The sequence below is a fragment of the Triplophysa rosa genome, linkage group LG14, assembly GCF_024868665.1.
Source record: "Triplophysa rosa linkage group LG14, Trosa_1v2, whole genome shotgun sequence".
Classification (NCBI taxonomy): Eukaryota; Metazoa; Chordata; class Actinopteri; order Cypriniformes; family Nemacheilidae; genus Triplophysa; species Triplophysa rosa.
In genome coordinates, this window is record NC_079903.1 from 11,488,854 (window position 1) to 11,504,758 (window position 15,905).

The 15,905-nt window shown below is 38.1% G+C and overlaps 1 protein-coding gene across 3 annotated transcripts in view; it reads left to right on the top strand.

Moving 5' to 3' along the window:
• The first annotated feature begins 345 nt into the window (after positions 1 to 345).
• Positions 346 to 15,905, top strand: part of cadm1b (cell adhesion molecule 1b) — a 165,844-nt gene continuing 150,284 nt past the window's right edge. For 2 of the 3 annotated variants that reach the window (XM_057351309.1, XM_057351310.1), the window contains exon 1: positions 346 to 504. In XM_057351309.1, coding sequence (XP_057207292.1) covers positions 429 to 504 — 76 coding nt within the window. In that variant the 5' untranslated portion in view covers positions 346 to 428. The remainder of the gene's footprint in view (positions 505 to 15,905) is intronic. The other variant, XM_057351311.1, reaches the window with a different exon arrangement.

A 15,905-nucleotide genomic window follows, 5' to 3' on the forward strand; every position in this document is an offset into this window, starting at 1 on the left:
AGTCACATCTGACCAATACATACATTTTGTACATTGAACAATATACTTTACAAATTGTGAACTTTCTAAACCCATTGTATGAACACATTTGAATTCAGTCTAAACTTCAGAGATGTTCAAAACTATTGGTTATTCGAAACAAATGTATGCTGTCCATACTGTCACCTATGGAAATGCAGACAGTTACAATAGCCAGTTTTAACACCATTTGTCATAGATGGCATTATGTTTTAAAATACATGAAGGTAGAAGTACCTTTCAATCACTTCTTGTATTTGCCATGTGACAGTGTTTGCAGTAGAATTGCACATTTAGTGCGCGGTTGCGCGCGTATGTGCCCGTGTTTACTCCCTCCCTTCTCCGCATCTCATTATCCCGCGAGCGTCTCTAGGTGATTTAGCACCGCCAGTCTGAAGCAGGTGTTCAACATGGCGATCTCGGGATTCGGATCTCACTCTATTTCACTCTTTTTCTGCGCGATTTTAGCAACGTTTCTGCATAAAGGTAAGACAAGCGTAGTGTGCATGAACGCCAATGTGTGATGTCTTGGGCAGTGTGTAAATAACATATGGAATTTACTTGCGCATGATGCTCTCCATATAGTATTTTCTCTCTATACATTACTCTTAAAGATATTTGCGTATTGAAGTGCATCTTATAGTTTACATCGAACAGTCTGCATGGGAAAAGCCTTGGTAAGTGTTGTTAACCACGTTTGACAGTTCTGAATGATGTTTTTGGTTCTTCGGCATGAGAAAAGTACTCTCCCGATGTTTTAGGATGCATTGTGTTGCTGATGCGAGGGAGTAAGTCCGTTTCAGTTAGCCAGAAGTCAATACTACATGCTGGTTATCTAAAAACTGCAAATGCGCTTTGTGGATTTTTGTGATGTGATATAAAACAACACATTTAACGTTAGAGCATGTTTTATTACCCTGAAGTAAATGCTTCTAAATTACGAACGCGAGCATTGCAGAATAAAACAGTCCGCTTCAATTTACTTCAGAGTGACAGAAACATTGCGCGCAATATGCATTTTTATTTTTTCTAACTTAACAGTTCTCTTCTAGTTCGTGGGAGGTTTTTATGGACTCTTGTATTGTACTTGTTAATCCAATGTGGTTTTGGTATACTTAAACGATTTTTGAGTGTTTTGCCATTGGCAACGCTCCTCAGTGGTACAGAGCTTGCTGCGAGATTCGCTCCGTGCGCTTCCCATCCATCAACAGGTTTTCCGCAAGTTACTGCTCCCTACTGCGCGCTGAATATTATAGCGCTGGATGCTGTCATACTGTACATTTTGGAGTCATTTTCAGATATGTTTTAAAGAAATTGTTGGCGTTTCGTTCATTTTCGAAGCATGCCCATGTTTAAAGCTTAAACTCAGTTGTCATAACTGACAGTTAACAGCGCCTCGCAGGAATTACCTGAGAGGAGCTACAGTCAGTGTGCGCACGTTAGTTTGAGACAGATCTTTGGATGCTGCTGCCGCCCTACTAAAACAGCATTTTGGCATTCTGTTTCTGTATGCGAATGTTTTTTTTTTTGGACAGGGGTTTTCCTTTACAAGCTTAAAAGCCACTTAATTTCATCCTCTTGAATCCTGTCCTTGTATATGTGCCCAATGCACTAAATCGTCTCATATGAGTCCCTCCAACCTCTTATAGCCTATCCTCCTTTCTTCTATACATATGACATGAAATGCTTTTGAGATGTCCTGCATGACATGCTGTACTCCAAAACAGATGTAATAATGATTACACATGCAGTTTTATGACCTTATGTTAATTGAGAAAAATGTTTTTGTTGGCTCGCTGAACCTTTAATGATGTTGTAGTGTTTAAAGATGATTAAAAAAGAATATATACTGAATATACTATATATATATATATATATATATATATACAGTATATGTCTGTATATATGTGTTTGCGTGTGTGTGTACCTGGTAAACCCTACGGTATGGGTATGGACAAAATGTCCCCACAAAGATGGCAATATCCAAAATCCTTGTCCTTGTGGGGACATTTTTTGGTCCCCATGAGGAAACAAGCTTATAAATCATACAGAATTAACTTTTAAAAGAGCAGAAAGTTTTGTGTGATTGTTAGGTTTAGGGGTAGGGAATATGATATACAGTTTGTACAGTATAAAAACCATTGCGTCTATGGAATGTCCCCATAAAACAAACCCAACATGTGTGTGCGTGTGCGTGTGCATGTGTGTATGTATATGTAAATATATGTATTGCATAATAAAAAGCTCCATTACCCAAACAACTATAAAGAAGATAATGACCTTGTAGACTGCAGTGAAAAGCAGGAAAAGAACTGTATATTAGGAACACAGCAAATATTGAGCAGTATATACAGTATATACATTTGCCCTACTAGAACAATATACAGTTCATCCATATATATATATATAAATAGAATAAGAGATAATAAAAATTCTGATATGGCACAATTCTCACAGGTAAACAATGCTATCGTACTGAGATGGGTTATTCATGTAAATTGCCTCATGTCAAGGGTAATTTTCAGTGAGCGTGACTCATAGGTAGAGTCTCCATCGGTGTGTGAGGAGCCAGAGTTGTAAATATTAGAAACGCACTGCAGCTTTTGCATAATTCACGATGGCCCGTGATGAATGTTATGGAAGATGAATGTTCTGACACTTCCCACAACAATCAGCGCTAATTTAAAATCTTCCAAAATCATGCAAGAAACCCTCTGAAACATACCCGCAGAGAAAAGACTAGTCGAAGAAACGGAGCGTGTATGCAGCGGTGGAATTGCGTTTGAAACCATTTGCGGTGAATTGTGTTTCTGCACGCCTGCGCTGAGTTTGTCACGCTGCTACTTATTTGTTTTCTCAAAATGGCCTGAATCCCAACAAACTGGTGATTGGCAGTACATTAAAAACGTATACCCCCGGTGCATTCGCTTTCCACAGCATGATTTTCCTTTCTATTTAAAGCCATAGAATTTATAGCTCATTAGATTTACATTATCCCTGCTTAATAGGCCTTGTGCTGATTGCTAAATAATGCACAACACTACATTATGGTCATACCAGATGCTAAAGTTGCCGAGACAAGTTTTCTTAAGAAGTATGAAGATGATGAGGTGTTGTGAGAAAGTGATGTTGCGCAGCACAATTAAATGTTTTTTTTTTGCCATGTCATTAAGGAACTTGAATCGGAATAAGCGCATTTCTCTTCAAAGCAGTCTTTTTAAGTTCAAAGCGGCCTTTAAAGTTATATAATTTTGACAGCTCAACAATTCTGCTTCATTTTTGTGTATTTCATTGAACAGACAGACCATATTTTAATATGAGACTGCAATCTGTTATACAGCTCCATTGAGGTTATTACATATTGCTCATCCACTTACATAACGTTCACAACAGAACCCTCTCCAGCGAGTAAACACACGCAAGCACAGAGGAAGATTCAAAGAGCTACAAAAACCTCTCCTATCTTGCTTTTCTGTTTATACCTCTGTATTACTAAACATCAGAGCTGAAGTATCCTCTCGTCGGTACTAGACCGTAAACAAAATGATGCTTGAAGCCGATAGACTATCTCTGCCGTGGAAAGGATACTGGTGGTGAACTATGTAGCGGCACATAGTCAATTAGTTGTAACAGATTGAAGAAAACCCCAGTGGTGAGCGAATGCTTCATTCATGACACTGCTGGAGTAATGAGAGTGGAATATGATGAGGGGAGGGGGCTCCTGTCTTCTGTGATAAATATTGTCATTGTTCTCATTCTGCCCTGTCTTTCATGGACCCAGCTCATTGCGTGTCCTAGTTGGCTGGCACTGACCATGAAAAAAATCAAATTGCATTGTTTATCAGGGCACAAAGTTCACGGTCTGCTTGGTTTAACGGACACCGAAGAGCTACGGAAAGCTATGTAGCATCTCGACGGCGTTGATACAGTTGATCGGTTTGTAACGTTCTTGTCATTTCGGGAGGTATTTTGATTGATGCCACCAAAAGTCAAATTAAATTTGTGAGGGTCATTCTTAAAGGGATAGTTTACTCAAAAATGAAAATTCTTTATCGTTTACTCATCCTTGTGTCTTTTCAAACCTGTTTGAGTTTCTTTCTTCAGCAGAACACAAAATATATTTTAAAGAACGTTGGTAACCAAACAACATTGGACCCCATTGACTTCCATTGTATCGACACAAAACCACTGAAACGTCTCAAAATATCTTCTTTTGTCCTCCACACAAGAAAGAGTCATATACGGAGTGATAAAATGATGACAGAATCTTTGATTTTTGGGTCGAATTATCGCATAAATGAAGATTTCTGGTATATCTGTGAATGAATGAATTGTTGATTCAAATTTCTCACTTCTACATGCAAAACACATTTTTTACCCTCCCTTCCAACCACCTGTCATATTTCCTGATTACTTTTTATGAGCTCATCAATTCAAGGTGGATAAAATCAAATCAAACCTCACAATTTTCTTTTTTGAACATCCTGTTTCAACATTTCCGTTTTTTTAAAGTACGCCACGTTATGTAAGCAAAACAGCTTATGAATTCCATTTCTTTAAATAATAACTAGCTGTAAATGATTTGCCTTCCATCCTTTGAGATCTGTTCCAAAAAACACAAATTTGGAGATCATGGTAAACTCCTGTATTGTACTGATATGCTTCGAATCTGTTTACAAACGTTGTGCTTCCCATAGACCTTTAAGAACGTGTCTTTATACGCACGTTGTGATGACCTAATTCATCTCGTCGTGCTTTGGAGTGTTGTCGTGAAAAATGTTCAGAAACATGTGAACGATGACATGCCTCCGAAGCTCCATGAGATGTGACCCACTTAGCCATTGATGGAACCTATAGTGTCTCAGCATCGTCTCCAGAGACCCCCAAAACCACTTAAGCCTTGTTTTTGTTTTGGTCTTCGTGGTTATATAGCGTCTCTTCCTCCTCCCCTTAACCAAAAATTGATTGCGTTCTCAGCGCTTTAAAATATTTAAAGCAGAGAGGCGCGAGCTAGTTAGAATCTGCTGTGACATTGTGAATGCATTCTCCAGCGCAGATCGCATCACCATCGATCAGTTGAGACGTAGAGTGGGACTCCAGCTGTCTGAGTAAGAGAGAGTGACCAATCAATAGAACATACAGATGGTGACTCAGAGGGGAGGTGCTATTCAATAGAGCTGCTAAATACCTAAGAATGTCAGGATGCTGGATATTCACAGTGGTTGATCTCATCACCTCGAGCAGAACGAGGTTCTGGGACAGAAACATCTGTCTGCACAGTCATGATAACATCCGGTAAAGCATATGGATACTTCTTATAGAATAGTGTGTCTTGAGTACTTTTGCTTCAGGATGCTGGGCATCAAGTTTAATAAAACCAAACAGTAAAATGTATTTAAGGGGTAGTTCACCAGAATTTCTGACTCTTTCATTCTTTGGAAGACAAAAGAAGATATTTCGATAGGTGTCAGTGATTTTGTGTCCATATATGTATAATGGAAGTCAATGGGGGACAGTGTTGTTTGGTTACCAGCGATCTTAAAAATCTTCTTTTGTGTTCTCCAGAAATAAGAAAGTCATACAGGTTTGGAATGACATGAGGGTGAGTAAATGATGACAGAATTTTCATTTTTGGTTGAAATATCCTTAATAGGGCTGGGCGATATATATCGCGATTCACACTGATTACACGTTTAATCGATTCTAAAATCGATTCTGTGTTTTATGCACAGCTCTTCCGTGAACTACGGCTCTTTGATCAGTAGGAAGTACTGCTCGATCTAAAATCACTACGAGATTGAGTCAGTCGTTTATAACGTGCATTTGAAAAAAAAAAAGCAACACTCGTCAAACATAATCGTTATAAATATACTTTATTATCATGGAAATACCTGAAAAGGTTTGAAGAACAGCGATAGAATATGACCATTGCCATTTCCTGGGACTGTGGGTGCGTCCCAAATCGCACACTTGTGCACTATTCTACGCCATTTTGTAAATGGTGTGAGTAGTGCGTTCACATTGAAAGTTCTCAAAAAAGAAGTTCACTTAAGGACCCCGGAAGATGCACTTTTTCAACCGAAAATATGAACTGTGGACACATCACGCACCCAACGGTCGCAGTTTCGCGGGGCGGGGGCTATCAGATGCTGCTCGAGCAAAACTCTCCTGCAGAGTGATAACGCTTCTGTCTGATGATGACTAAAGTTGTGTTGGGCAAACAGTTGAAAACTCCATTAAATGTACAATGTACACATTTATTTTTATTCGCACATATTGTGCCGTGTGATTGACGTCATTTGTGCTCGTCTGGGAAACCGATATACTTCCGGTTAGTATAAATCCGTTTAGTATTCCATTTGGGATCATACACTACATGGTTGAGTGCGTAGTGCATAGTTTAAGTGCTTAGTGTATATAGTATGTCATTTGGGACACAACTTGTGTGTGTAAATCATTCTTCTTCTGTGTTCCATACTCGGAGTTTCTGCGTGAGAGCGCCCTCTGGCTTTTTAGATGTTGTGGCATTTAACCATAATTCATTGAGGAAACTGAGCATAAGAATTGCACGATATATCGTCCCAGCTCTAATCCTTAATATTGTTTTTTGCATAATTTGGCAAACTTCTGGCAAATTACAGATATGCTCTATAATACATGTTGGATGCACAGTCCTTGATTTCAAAAGCACATGTTTCTTCCTCCTTTTTATAGTTAGTTGCATTTTCTTGTTTGCATTTTCTTGTCCGTCTTCTACCCGTTTTTGTCTGACAGACCATTTAGGAAACTGCCGCTTGAACTGCATTGATTTGCACGCAAAGGTGGCTAAAGTTGTGAGCCTTTTGAATAGTTAGGTTAATATTAGGTAACTTGCCACACTTTGTAGTGCACAGCTTACATAAAGTCTTGTAATGATATCTATTGTGTAGGCATAGTGTTGCTATAAATTGAAATTTATTTTGCTGTTGTCTGATAAAATATACAGTACTGTATAACTTGTGACTTGTAAAAGATTCGATAATACACAATAATTGCCACAAACACAGTTTCTGTCTCGATGCATAAGTAACAAAGGTTTTTAAAAAGCTCAAAAGCTGTTTTCTTTATCCTATTGGGACACGCTATCTTAATTACAGTTTTACAATAGGATCTTCATTTATTACTTGTCACTGTTGAATCAGGACAATGCACCCATAGCAATCATATTAATTCACCCGAATCAACCGTCTATTGATCGCTGGTCCGGCGGGGGAATGGTGTCCGCGTAATGAAGCCTCTTTGTGGTTGATTGAGGAATGGCACAGTATCAAATGTGTCAGATTGAATAACCGTAGGTCGGCAGAATTGCATGATGGGATCTTTCTCTCTACTCGGCTTTGCCTGTTGCATAGGTGTTTGTTAGGCACGACGTGTTATTAATGTCATTTCACAGCATTAAGAACACAGCTGAAACCTATCCTTGCCGTAGATGTTAACGCTTGTGTATGAAGCATGCGCCTGTCTCATTCATTTAAACAGATGTTAACGTGATGCGCCACGTATCCGTGATACAGTTCTGATAATAAACTCACCAAGGTGTTGTAGACCATAGAGGTGAACCATTTCCCTGTTGGAAGAAAGTTATAGGGATGTTAAGTTAATTGTATTAAAATGGTCACGTCACTTGAATAAATCAGGTTCGCTTTTATATTTCTCCACTCTGATACAAGTCTGTGATGGCTTTTAAGGCTCAGATGGGATTTAAAAGATAAACTTCAGGACAGTCATATTCTGAGCCATCATACTCTGGCTTGGGCTCAAAATGTGTCTCTCTTTAAAGATCCTAGTAGTTTACTCCTCATCTATTCAATGGGAATGTTATCTCTCTCCTCTGCTCTTCTGTGTCTTTTTCCATCCAGAGCTTTGAGCATTTAACACAATAGCTTTTTAAATTTAGCTTAACAAGGTTATTGATTTGTGTAATACAAAGGCAGAAATGTAATACAGGGGAGTATCACAATTTAAGTTAGTTTGTTGTTTCGCCTGACTTTTATTTGGTGTATAATAGAATTCCAAATTTAGAAGTAAATTAGATGATAACACCAGTGAGAGGGTTTGTCACCGCTAACATATTTCTGTTTCCAGTGTTGCTATTTTTTTCCAGTGAGTAGAGATTTAGCATGACATAATGCAACATCTCCAGATCACATTTTAGGTTGTATAGACCATTTTGCTAAACGTAAACAATACTGGTCCAGAAGAAGTTTAACACAACACAAATGTTAAATATATATATATATATATATTTAGACAGCTCTATACCTGTATGCATTTTCGTTTCGTGAAGTGAATCGTTTTGTTTGGATGGTTCATTCACCTCTTGTTTATCATTAAGTTTTCGTCTCTTATAAATGAGGTTGTTTTCTAGTTGTATAGTGTTAAAATTGCTGTTTGAATATAATGCTATCAACCTTGAGATGCCCGTTTTGTGCCTCATAAATACTAATCAAATCCCAGATAGCACAGGTACGTCTGTAAGATGTCTGCTAGGGCTGTCACGATAAACCGACGATAAATATCACGTGATTTATGCACCGCTTTTGAGTGAAGTACGGAAAATGCTGCTGCATCCGAAAGCCAGAGGGCGCTCTCGTGCGGAAACTCCAAATACGCACTGCAGAAGAAGATCATAACACGTTCTAGAATCTAGGAAATGCCTATGGACATCTTTTTATCACTGTTACTCATCAGGTATTTTTATGATAATAAAGTATATTTATAATGGTCATGTTTGACGGGTGTTGCTTTTTCAAATGCACGTTATAAGCGACTCAAACTCGCACTGCTTTTAGATCGAGCAGCATTTCCTACTGATCCCAGAGACGTGCTTCACGGACAAGCTACGCATTAAAAAAATATTGACACATTGCATATCGCAGCCAGCTCGATTACAATAGGATTTAGTTGTATCGCGATAAATTATCGTGCAGCCCTAGCTAAAGATCTGGAGAACAACTTCTGTATAAAAACATCTAATAAACATCTTAGAAAGAGCAGTTTTACATACATTCTAAATCATAAACATCTTACAGACATCTTCGTTTTCAGCTTTGGAAGACACTGTAGCTGAAAACCGCCGTTTTCATACATATGTCACAGACATGGATCAAAACCAGCATGTGTCAGAGAGTGACAAGCATGAGAAATATAACAAATTGAAGGAGAAGCTAGGAAGAATATTGTGAACCAAAGCCAGAGTATACCACTGATAATAGGGGCTCTTGGGGCTGTGACACCCAAGCCAGAAAATGAACAGACATCTCAGTCCAGAAGAATGCAATCTTACCAATAGCTGAGATACTCGACTGGATCCACTTGTTAAAAGATTGAGAGAAACTGGGGAGTGAAGGGATGGTGTTTTTATTACACATTGTATTACATACAGGTTTATACTAGGGATGTAACGATATCAAAATCTCACTGTGCGATAATACCTCGGTATAAAGCCCACAGTGCGATATTTGTTGCAATATTTCAAATGACAAATAAAGCCTTGGAAACGTACCATAAGCATCCTCTTTTCTTTATACTCTAATCATAACTGTTGCTTAGAGCTATGAGTTATAGTATGAGATGGGTCAAATGACCAAAAAATACCTTTAATAAAATAAAATAAAATAAAATAATTGCACCAGATGGACCTTGCCAAAGCTAATATCTATTAGTTTTTCTCTGTGTGAGGCCCGGAAGAACTATCGTTTCATACAGTCATGTGACCACAATAATATTGAGACAATTTTGCTATTGCGATAACACGATATCTATAATATTGTTACATCCCTAGTTTATTTGTTGATTTTTTATTCTAAACGGTTGGCATAGTTACTGTATTGCAACATAGGTTTCATGTTGACTGTTATTACAGCATACATCATATCCCAAAATGCAAAGCCATCCAACATACAAAACATACAGTAAGTGAGAAGGAAGAGCTGAATGCTTCATGCCACATAAACTTTACATTAGGCAACAAGTGTGACGCAGATAGTGGAGAGCTCCGACTGGCCTTTGAGAAACAATGGTTAATTCCTCCTGACAGGGAAGAGGTTATCTGAGCCTCAGTAATTGGTTTGCTGCCATGGAAGTTGGATTATTTGTAAAACCTCATTCAGCCCCTCACATTTTATCAGCCGTGCGACGTCGACAGAAAAACTGTTTCTGAAAAAGAGACGTCTTTAAAAGAAGCATGAGGACATTCAAAGAGTGCGCTGCTTGAAATGGGAAATAGAAATATGGAGTTTCTCTTGATATAAAATAAAACATATTCGTACGATCAAAACACGATAATAATTATTCCGATTAATCGCGATTTGCAACTAAATGTCCCAGATAAAAATAATTTAGACATTAATAGTATTGCAGCAGATGAAGGATTACATAGAAATTACTAAAAGTGTCTTTTAGATGTTTATATATTTTTTGTTTCATTTCCATATTATCGAACATAACACCATAACTGCAGTCCTTATCAATCTGATTCTTCGGTCTGTTTTTTTGTTGTCATGTGGTTTTGAACGGACCCTCATTTCTGTGTCTACTCCTCACATCTTTGCCGAAGGACATTTATCTTTTCCGCCAACCAAAAATCGCAACCGCCTGACCATGAAGTGTTCGATAATGAAAGTTTAACGCACACGGTCATCTACTAACTGCTAATTAAATCATTTGATGAGATTTGTCGGTCGTCACAGCTGCGTATTTGTTTATTCATGCTAGTACAAGGGATGATTTGACAGGGATGATTCAAATTACATTTAGGATAGTCTCATAAACACAGCTCAGGTGAAACAGCTGTCCGGATGAATCTTTCAGAAGGCTAGTTAGCCCTGCCCCAGCAAATGCTGACAAACACTGAATTTTAATGGTTGTTGGGTTTTGTTTAATCGGTGTTTGTACTGTGTTTTCCATCGTAAGCAAACAGTCAACTTCAGAATGTTGAACATGTTGGCATTTGTGGGGCAGCGTGAACCACGGGGGAAAAAACTGCTGATTTTAAAGATGAAGAAATCCTGATTGCACAATAGCAGTAAATAGCGATTGTCTGCACAATTTTAAAGCACATGCAATTGTTTGCTGGGGTGAGTACCTGCTCTTGATTTTGGTCCTCAACATCTTTTGCTGAAACATGTAATTCATTCCTGAGATGTTTGGCCTTTTCTTGTGTCTGGCTGAAGTTAGGCATAAATTTAGTTTATTTGGACAATTACCAACCGAGCTGATATGGAAATCACAGTCAACGTGGAAATATAACAATATACAATGTTGTTTTAGAACACTGCGGATTTTTAACAAAGCCCATCGCTCTGAAAAGCGAGGTGTGCTATGATTGGCCAGTTAACCAGTGCGTAATGATTGGTCGAATACTGCAAGCGTGTGACGGAAATGTAACGCCTCTTACCATATTTGGAACATCAGGTTCCAAAGCAATTGTACTGACAGGTACGCCCACCTTGCTTGCGTATATATTTGGGCGATCTTAGTCAAATCATACCACGAACTGATGTAGATTTGTGGGGGTGTGGTTACACGCGGCGTTTCAGGCATGTCTGGGTGAGCATTTGCTTTTAGATAGAATGCATCTTTTGTTCCAACACTTAAAATTTTTGCAATTTTACGTGTGTAATACATAGGGCTGTCACGATTATTAAATAATCGTCTCATCGTGATTGTTTGACCTCATCGCGATGGTTTCAGATCATTGCAATTATTGCACATCTCTGTAGAAGACACTAGGGGGAGCTGTAGTGCATCTGCATATTGCATAATTTATTGTATATATTGTAACTAAAGCATGGTAATACTTGTAAAATGTACCACCACAACACAATCACTTTAAAAAAAAACTAAAGCATATACCATAAAAATAACCTGCAGTACAATTTCATATTATTTCAGTGTGAAAACCAGTCTACCAAAATCTCATTAACATAGAAGTAAACTTTTATTGTAGTCTTGCAAGTGAGAAAAAAAACAGACTAGAAGCTTTTCTATGACCGATAGTATTTTAATGGTGGCTTCAATTCACTCCTGATCAATTTACTTCATTTACAAGTATTTGGCGGTTGTATTATTGACAAGTAAAAGCCTAAACCTTAAGTATGATGACACAATTTTTTCTTATGTATTTCCAAGAAAAAGAACATAGTCTTTATATTCAGAACAATGGTAGTTTCAAAGCTGAATAAAAAATGTATGAGAATTAAAAGTCAAAGCTCTAAAACAGACAATTAATCGTCATAATCGCAATGATTTATTAGACAATTAATCGTCAGCCAAATTTCATAATCGTGACAGCCCTACTAATACATGCATGGGCAACTTATAACACACCAAAGACACCGAAAAACACATGTTCGCGCCATATGACCCCTTTAAAAAGGTTTTGATCTGAAGAAGATATATTCTTAAAGTCACCATGAAACGGCTTCTGAAATGAGAAAAAATGTAGGGCGGGGCTTTATTTTGCCCTTCCCTTTTTGATTGGTTTGTTGTAAATTGGGCCTGCAGGGGAGGGCTAAAAATGCCTGGCCATTGGACAGTCAGCATAGGCCTACCTCTTTTTTGTTGCTGACGTCATGTGGTGAAGAGTTGTTGTTGAGAGGGGGAGAAGAGCTTAATGTTTTTGATTAAAGATTACAAGTGCAAATGAAAAAAAAATAATAATGTGTGCACGAATAAATCATTTATAATAATCACTGCAACACTGTGTAAAACACTTTAAAAATGTGTTTCATAGATAAAAATATAGGTAATTGTGCATATTTGAAATATGTTTTAAATGAATGACATCATTTCCCTCTGATTTTAAAGATAAATTATGGTTAGGGTTTGGGTAATTATAAGCTTTTTATACAAAATGTTGTTCAACATACAAAGTATGTTGACCCAAGAACATCTCTCACTTGGAAAAATCATTTCGAACGTTGAAGGTCATATTGTATCTGTGTTGTATCATTTTGTCATTATTAGATGTTTTTATTCTTGCTTTCACAAAGCACAAACGCTTCCACTTAAAGCTAAATGCACATGCCGGACCTTTGCTTCATTCTTTATCGGCCTAAATTGGTTAGTTAGTATAGCTATTATTATGATGAAGCACACGTTCCGGGTGGTGTGGGATTTTCGTGGCGCGAGGTATTCCTTGTTCGGTGATTATGTATAATTATGCATGATGGTTTCGGAGACACAGGGGTATGTCATGTACAGACAAAAATGTATGTTTGTTTTCCTCTCCCCCATTTGTCTTCTGCGAGTCAGTCACCTTTCTGTTATTCATTAAGTCTCTTAACTGACTTCAGTTCAGTCTCTCCCATCGAAACCTCTGTGTCGCTTTGATGGCGGACGTTATCATACTTTTGCAGTGGCCTAATTATGGTGCATTAAGCCATCACAATGACATATACGCTTGTCACCGTATGCAAAGTGATGCGATGACACCGTTCTTTGTTTCTTTTAATAGTTGTCCGAAAGGCTGGGAGAGGGTTTGTTTTCTGTCGCAGATGTAATTAGAGTCAGAATTTATGGGACCAATCAGGCTTTCAGTCAAGCACGGCCTATTTGAAGGTGACATGCGGATGTATTGCTCCGTGATGTAAACATCCTGTCAGAACCGCGGCGCTCGCCGGCATGCTGTCACAACCCTTTTAAAGGGGCTTGTCTCCTCAAGCCTTTTAAATCATTATCAGTCTAGCTGGTTAGTTCACATGACGTGTGATATATACGATAGTCTGGGCACGTCCGGGCCCCTGAGAAGTGACTTTGAATCGGTGCTAAGGGTTTTCGCTAAAAAGGAAAGGTGGATTGAAATGGGGTGCCACATTTTCAATCTGGGCTATCTTGGAACTTCATGGCAAAAAAGTTTTTCGAAAGGTGCTGTGTGTAATGTTTTGGAGGATCTACGATACTGTACATAATTATGTCTTCAGAGTTGTATAAAGAGTTTACATAATGAAGCTCTATGTTTTTATGACCTTAGAATGAGTTATTTCTATCTACATACACCGCGGGTCCCCTTACATGGAATTCTCCATGTTGTTTCTACAGTAGCCCTAAACGGACAAACTGCTGCACAGAGTGCATTTCGTAAATATGCATTTCGGAAACGTGACAACATCTTAGTTCTCTGTCAGCCACCGTAGTGCTTCGAAAGGGAGGGGTGGAGTCAACGTCACCACTAGATGCCGCTAAATTTCATACACTGAACCTTTAACTTTATTAAATTGTTGTTGTGGTTTTCCTTGTTTTACTTCAAGTGAATGACATGAGAGTCACGTTAGTCATTGATGATGATGCTCGGGGGGTTAACCTCTGCTTTCATGATACTTTGTATTTTCAGGTCAACCTTTTCTACACAGCTCTTACGGGTCTCTCACAATTATTCCGTGCCAGCCTTTCCATGTGACCCCTGTGTCTTTAGCTGTTTTGTTTTTTCCTTTGACAGCTTCTGGGCACACACACACAAATAGTTAAATTTGCATTCACATCCTGGGTGGCTCATAATGAATACGTTGAAACTTTTTGAGTGCATTTGCTGATTTTACCCCACCATGCATGCCGTAGGATTCATGATGCTGTGAAAAGCTCTTCTCTCAATTCTTAGAGAGCTCTGAACTATTGAATGTACATACATTTCGCAAACATATTTGATAGAGCTTTGTTGTTCAAGCATCTCTGTGCCTTTAAAAGACCGTTTGACTTCTGCCTCGAATAAAGCCACTGACCGTGCCTCGACTTCCTTTTGTGAAAAGAGCCCATTATGGGCTAAAACGATGGAGCTGTTTTTAAAGGTGCGAGCGTATCTCCCCATGGTGAACCCACCATAGGCCTGCCAGATATTTCCTATCTGCAAGGACACAGAAGGATGAATGGCTTCCACCGAAGCTAAGCGCTCTCCAAAGCTTTTGCACCTGCAATTAATCAGCCATCACCACAGAGCTCCTTAATGTCGGGCCAAGGATCTTATTAGGGATGTCCTTTATGAGCTTTAATGAGACTTATGTCTTCCTTGAGTATTTCGTTTTTCCTAACATTGGCTTCTTGTTAAACCTCTGGGTGAAGGAAATCTCTAAACAACAGATCCCAAACTTGTATAAAGACCTTAATGGTCCTCATGGTGTTCTGCTGGTCAAAATGTAACAGGTGAAGGGACATGTCGTCGATATGTTAGGTATATCTTATATCCAGGATAAAATAAGAAACCACTTCAATTTTGCCTTTAATCAGTATTTCTGCATGCATTGTGTGAATGTAATGTGAAAGGCTGTGAGAATGCAAAGATGTATGAAAGTTTTGAAAAAAGTCAGGCTTATTCCATTCATTTATTAACCGATCCTAAAATACATGTAAAACATTAGTATTGCGTTGTTTAAACATGAATATGAACTTGTTTTCTTTGCAGTATTCAAGATCTGCAAAAATTGCATCTTTTTACATTTTGTCCAGTTTATTCTGTCTTGAATTTTTCCAAATTAATGCACTTAAAATGAATATTTTCATTTGGAATTTGGTAGAAATGTTGGCACTAGTTCACAGATTGAAACAAAAAAATGATCATTTTGCTTAAATAAAATCCAGAAAACCTGAAAATAATTTTGATGTTGTATTTTTTTTCAGTGGATGTGACATATATTAAGTTCATACCTTCCTTCTGCATATAGGAAAAAAAGGTGAATGTGTTTCAGATGTTGTTGACTATGTTTTGCAGCTTAATTGGTGGGATTATCTAATGTAAGAAATAACTGATTTATACTGAAATAACCATATATTCATAAATGTTAGACTGTGTGCACTGTATGTTACAGTAGCTATATAGCTAGGTTTCAGGGGTTTTATGTGCATCCCAAACTTAA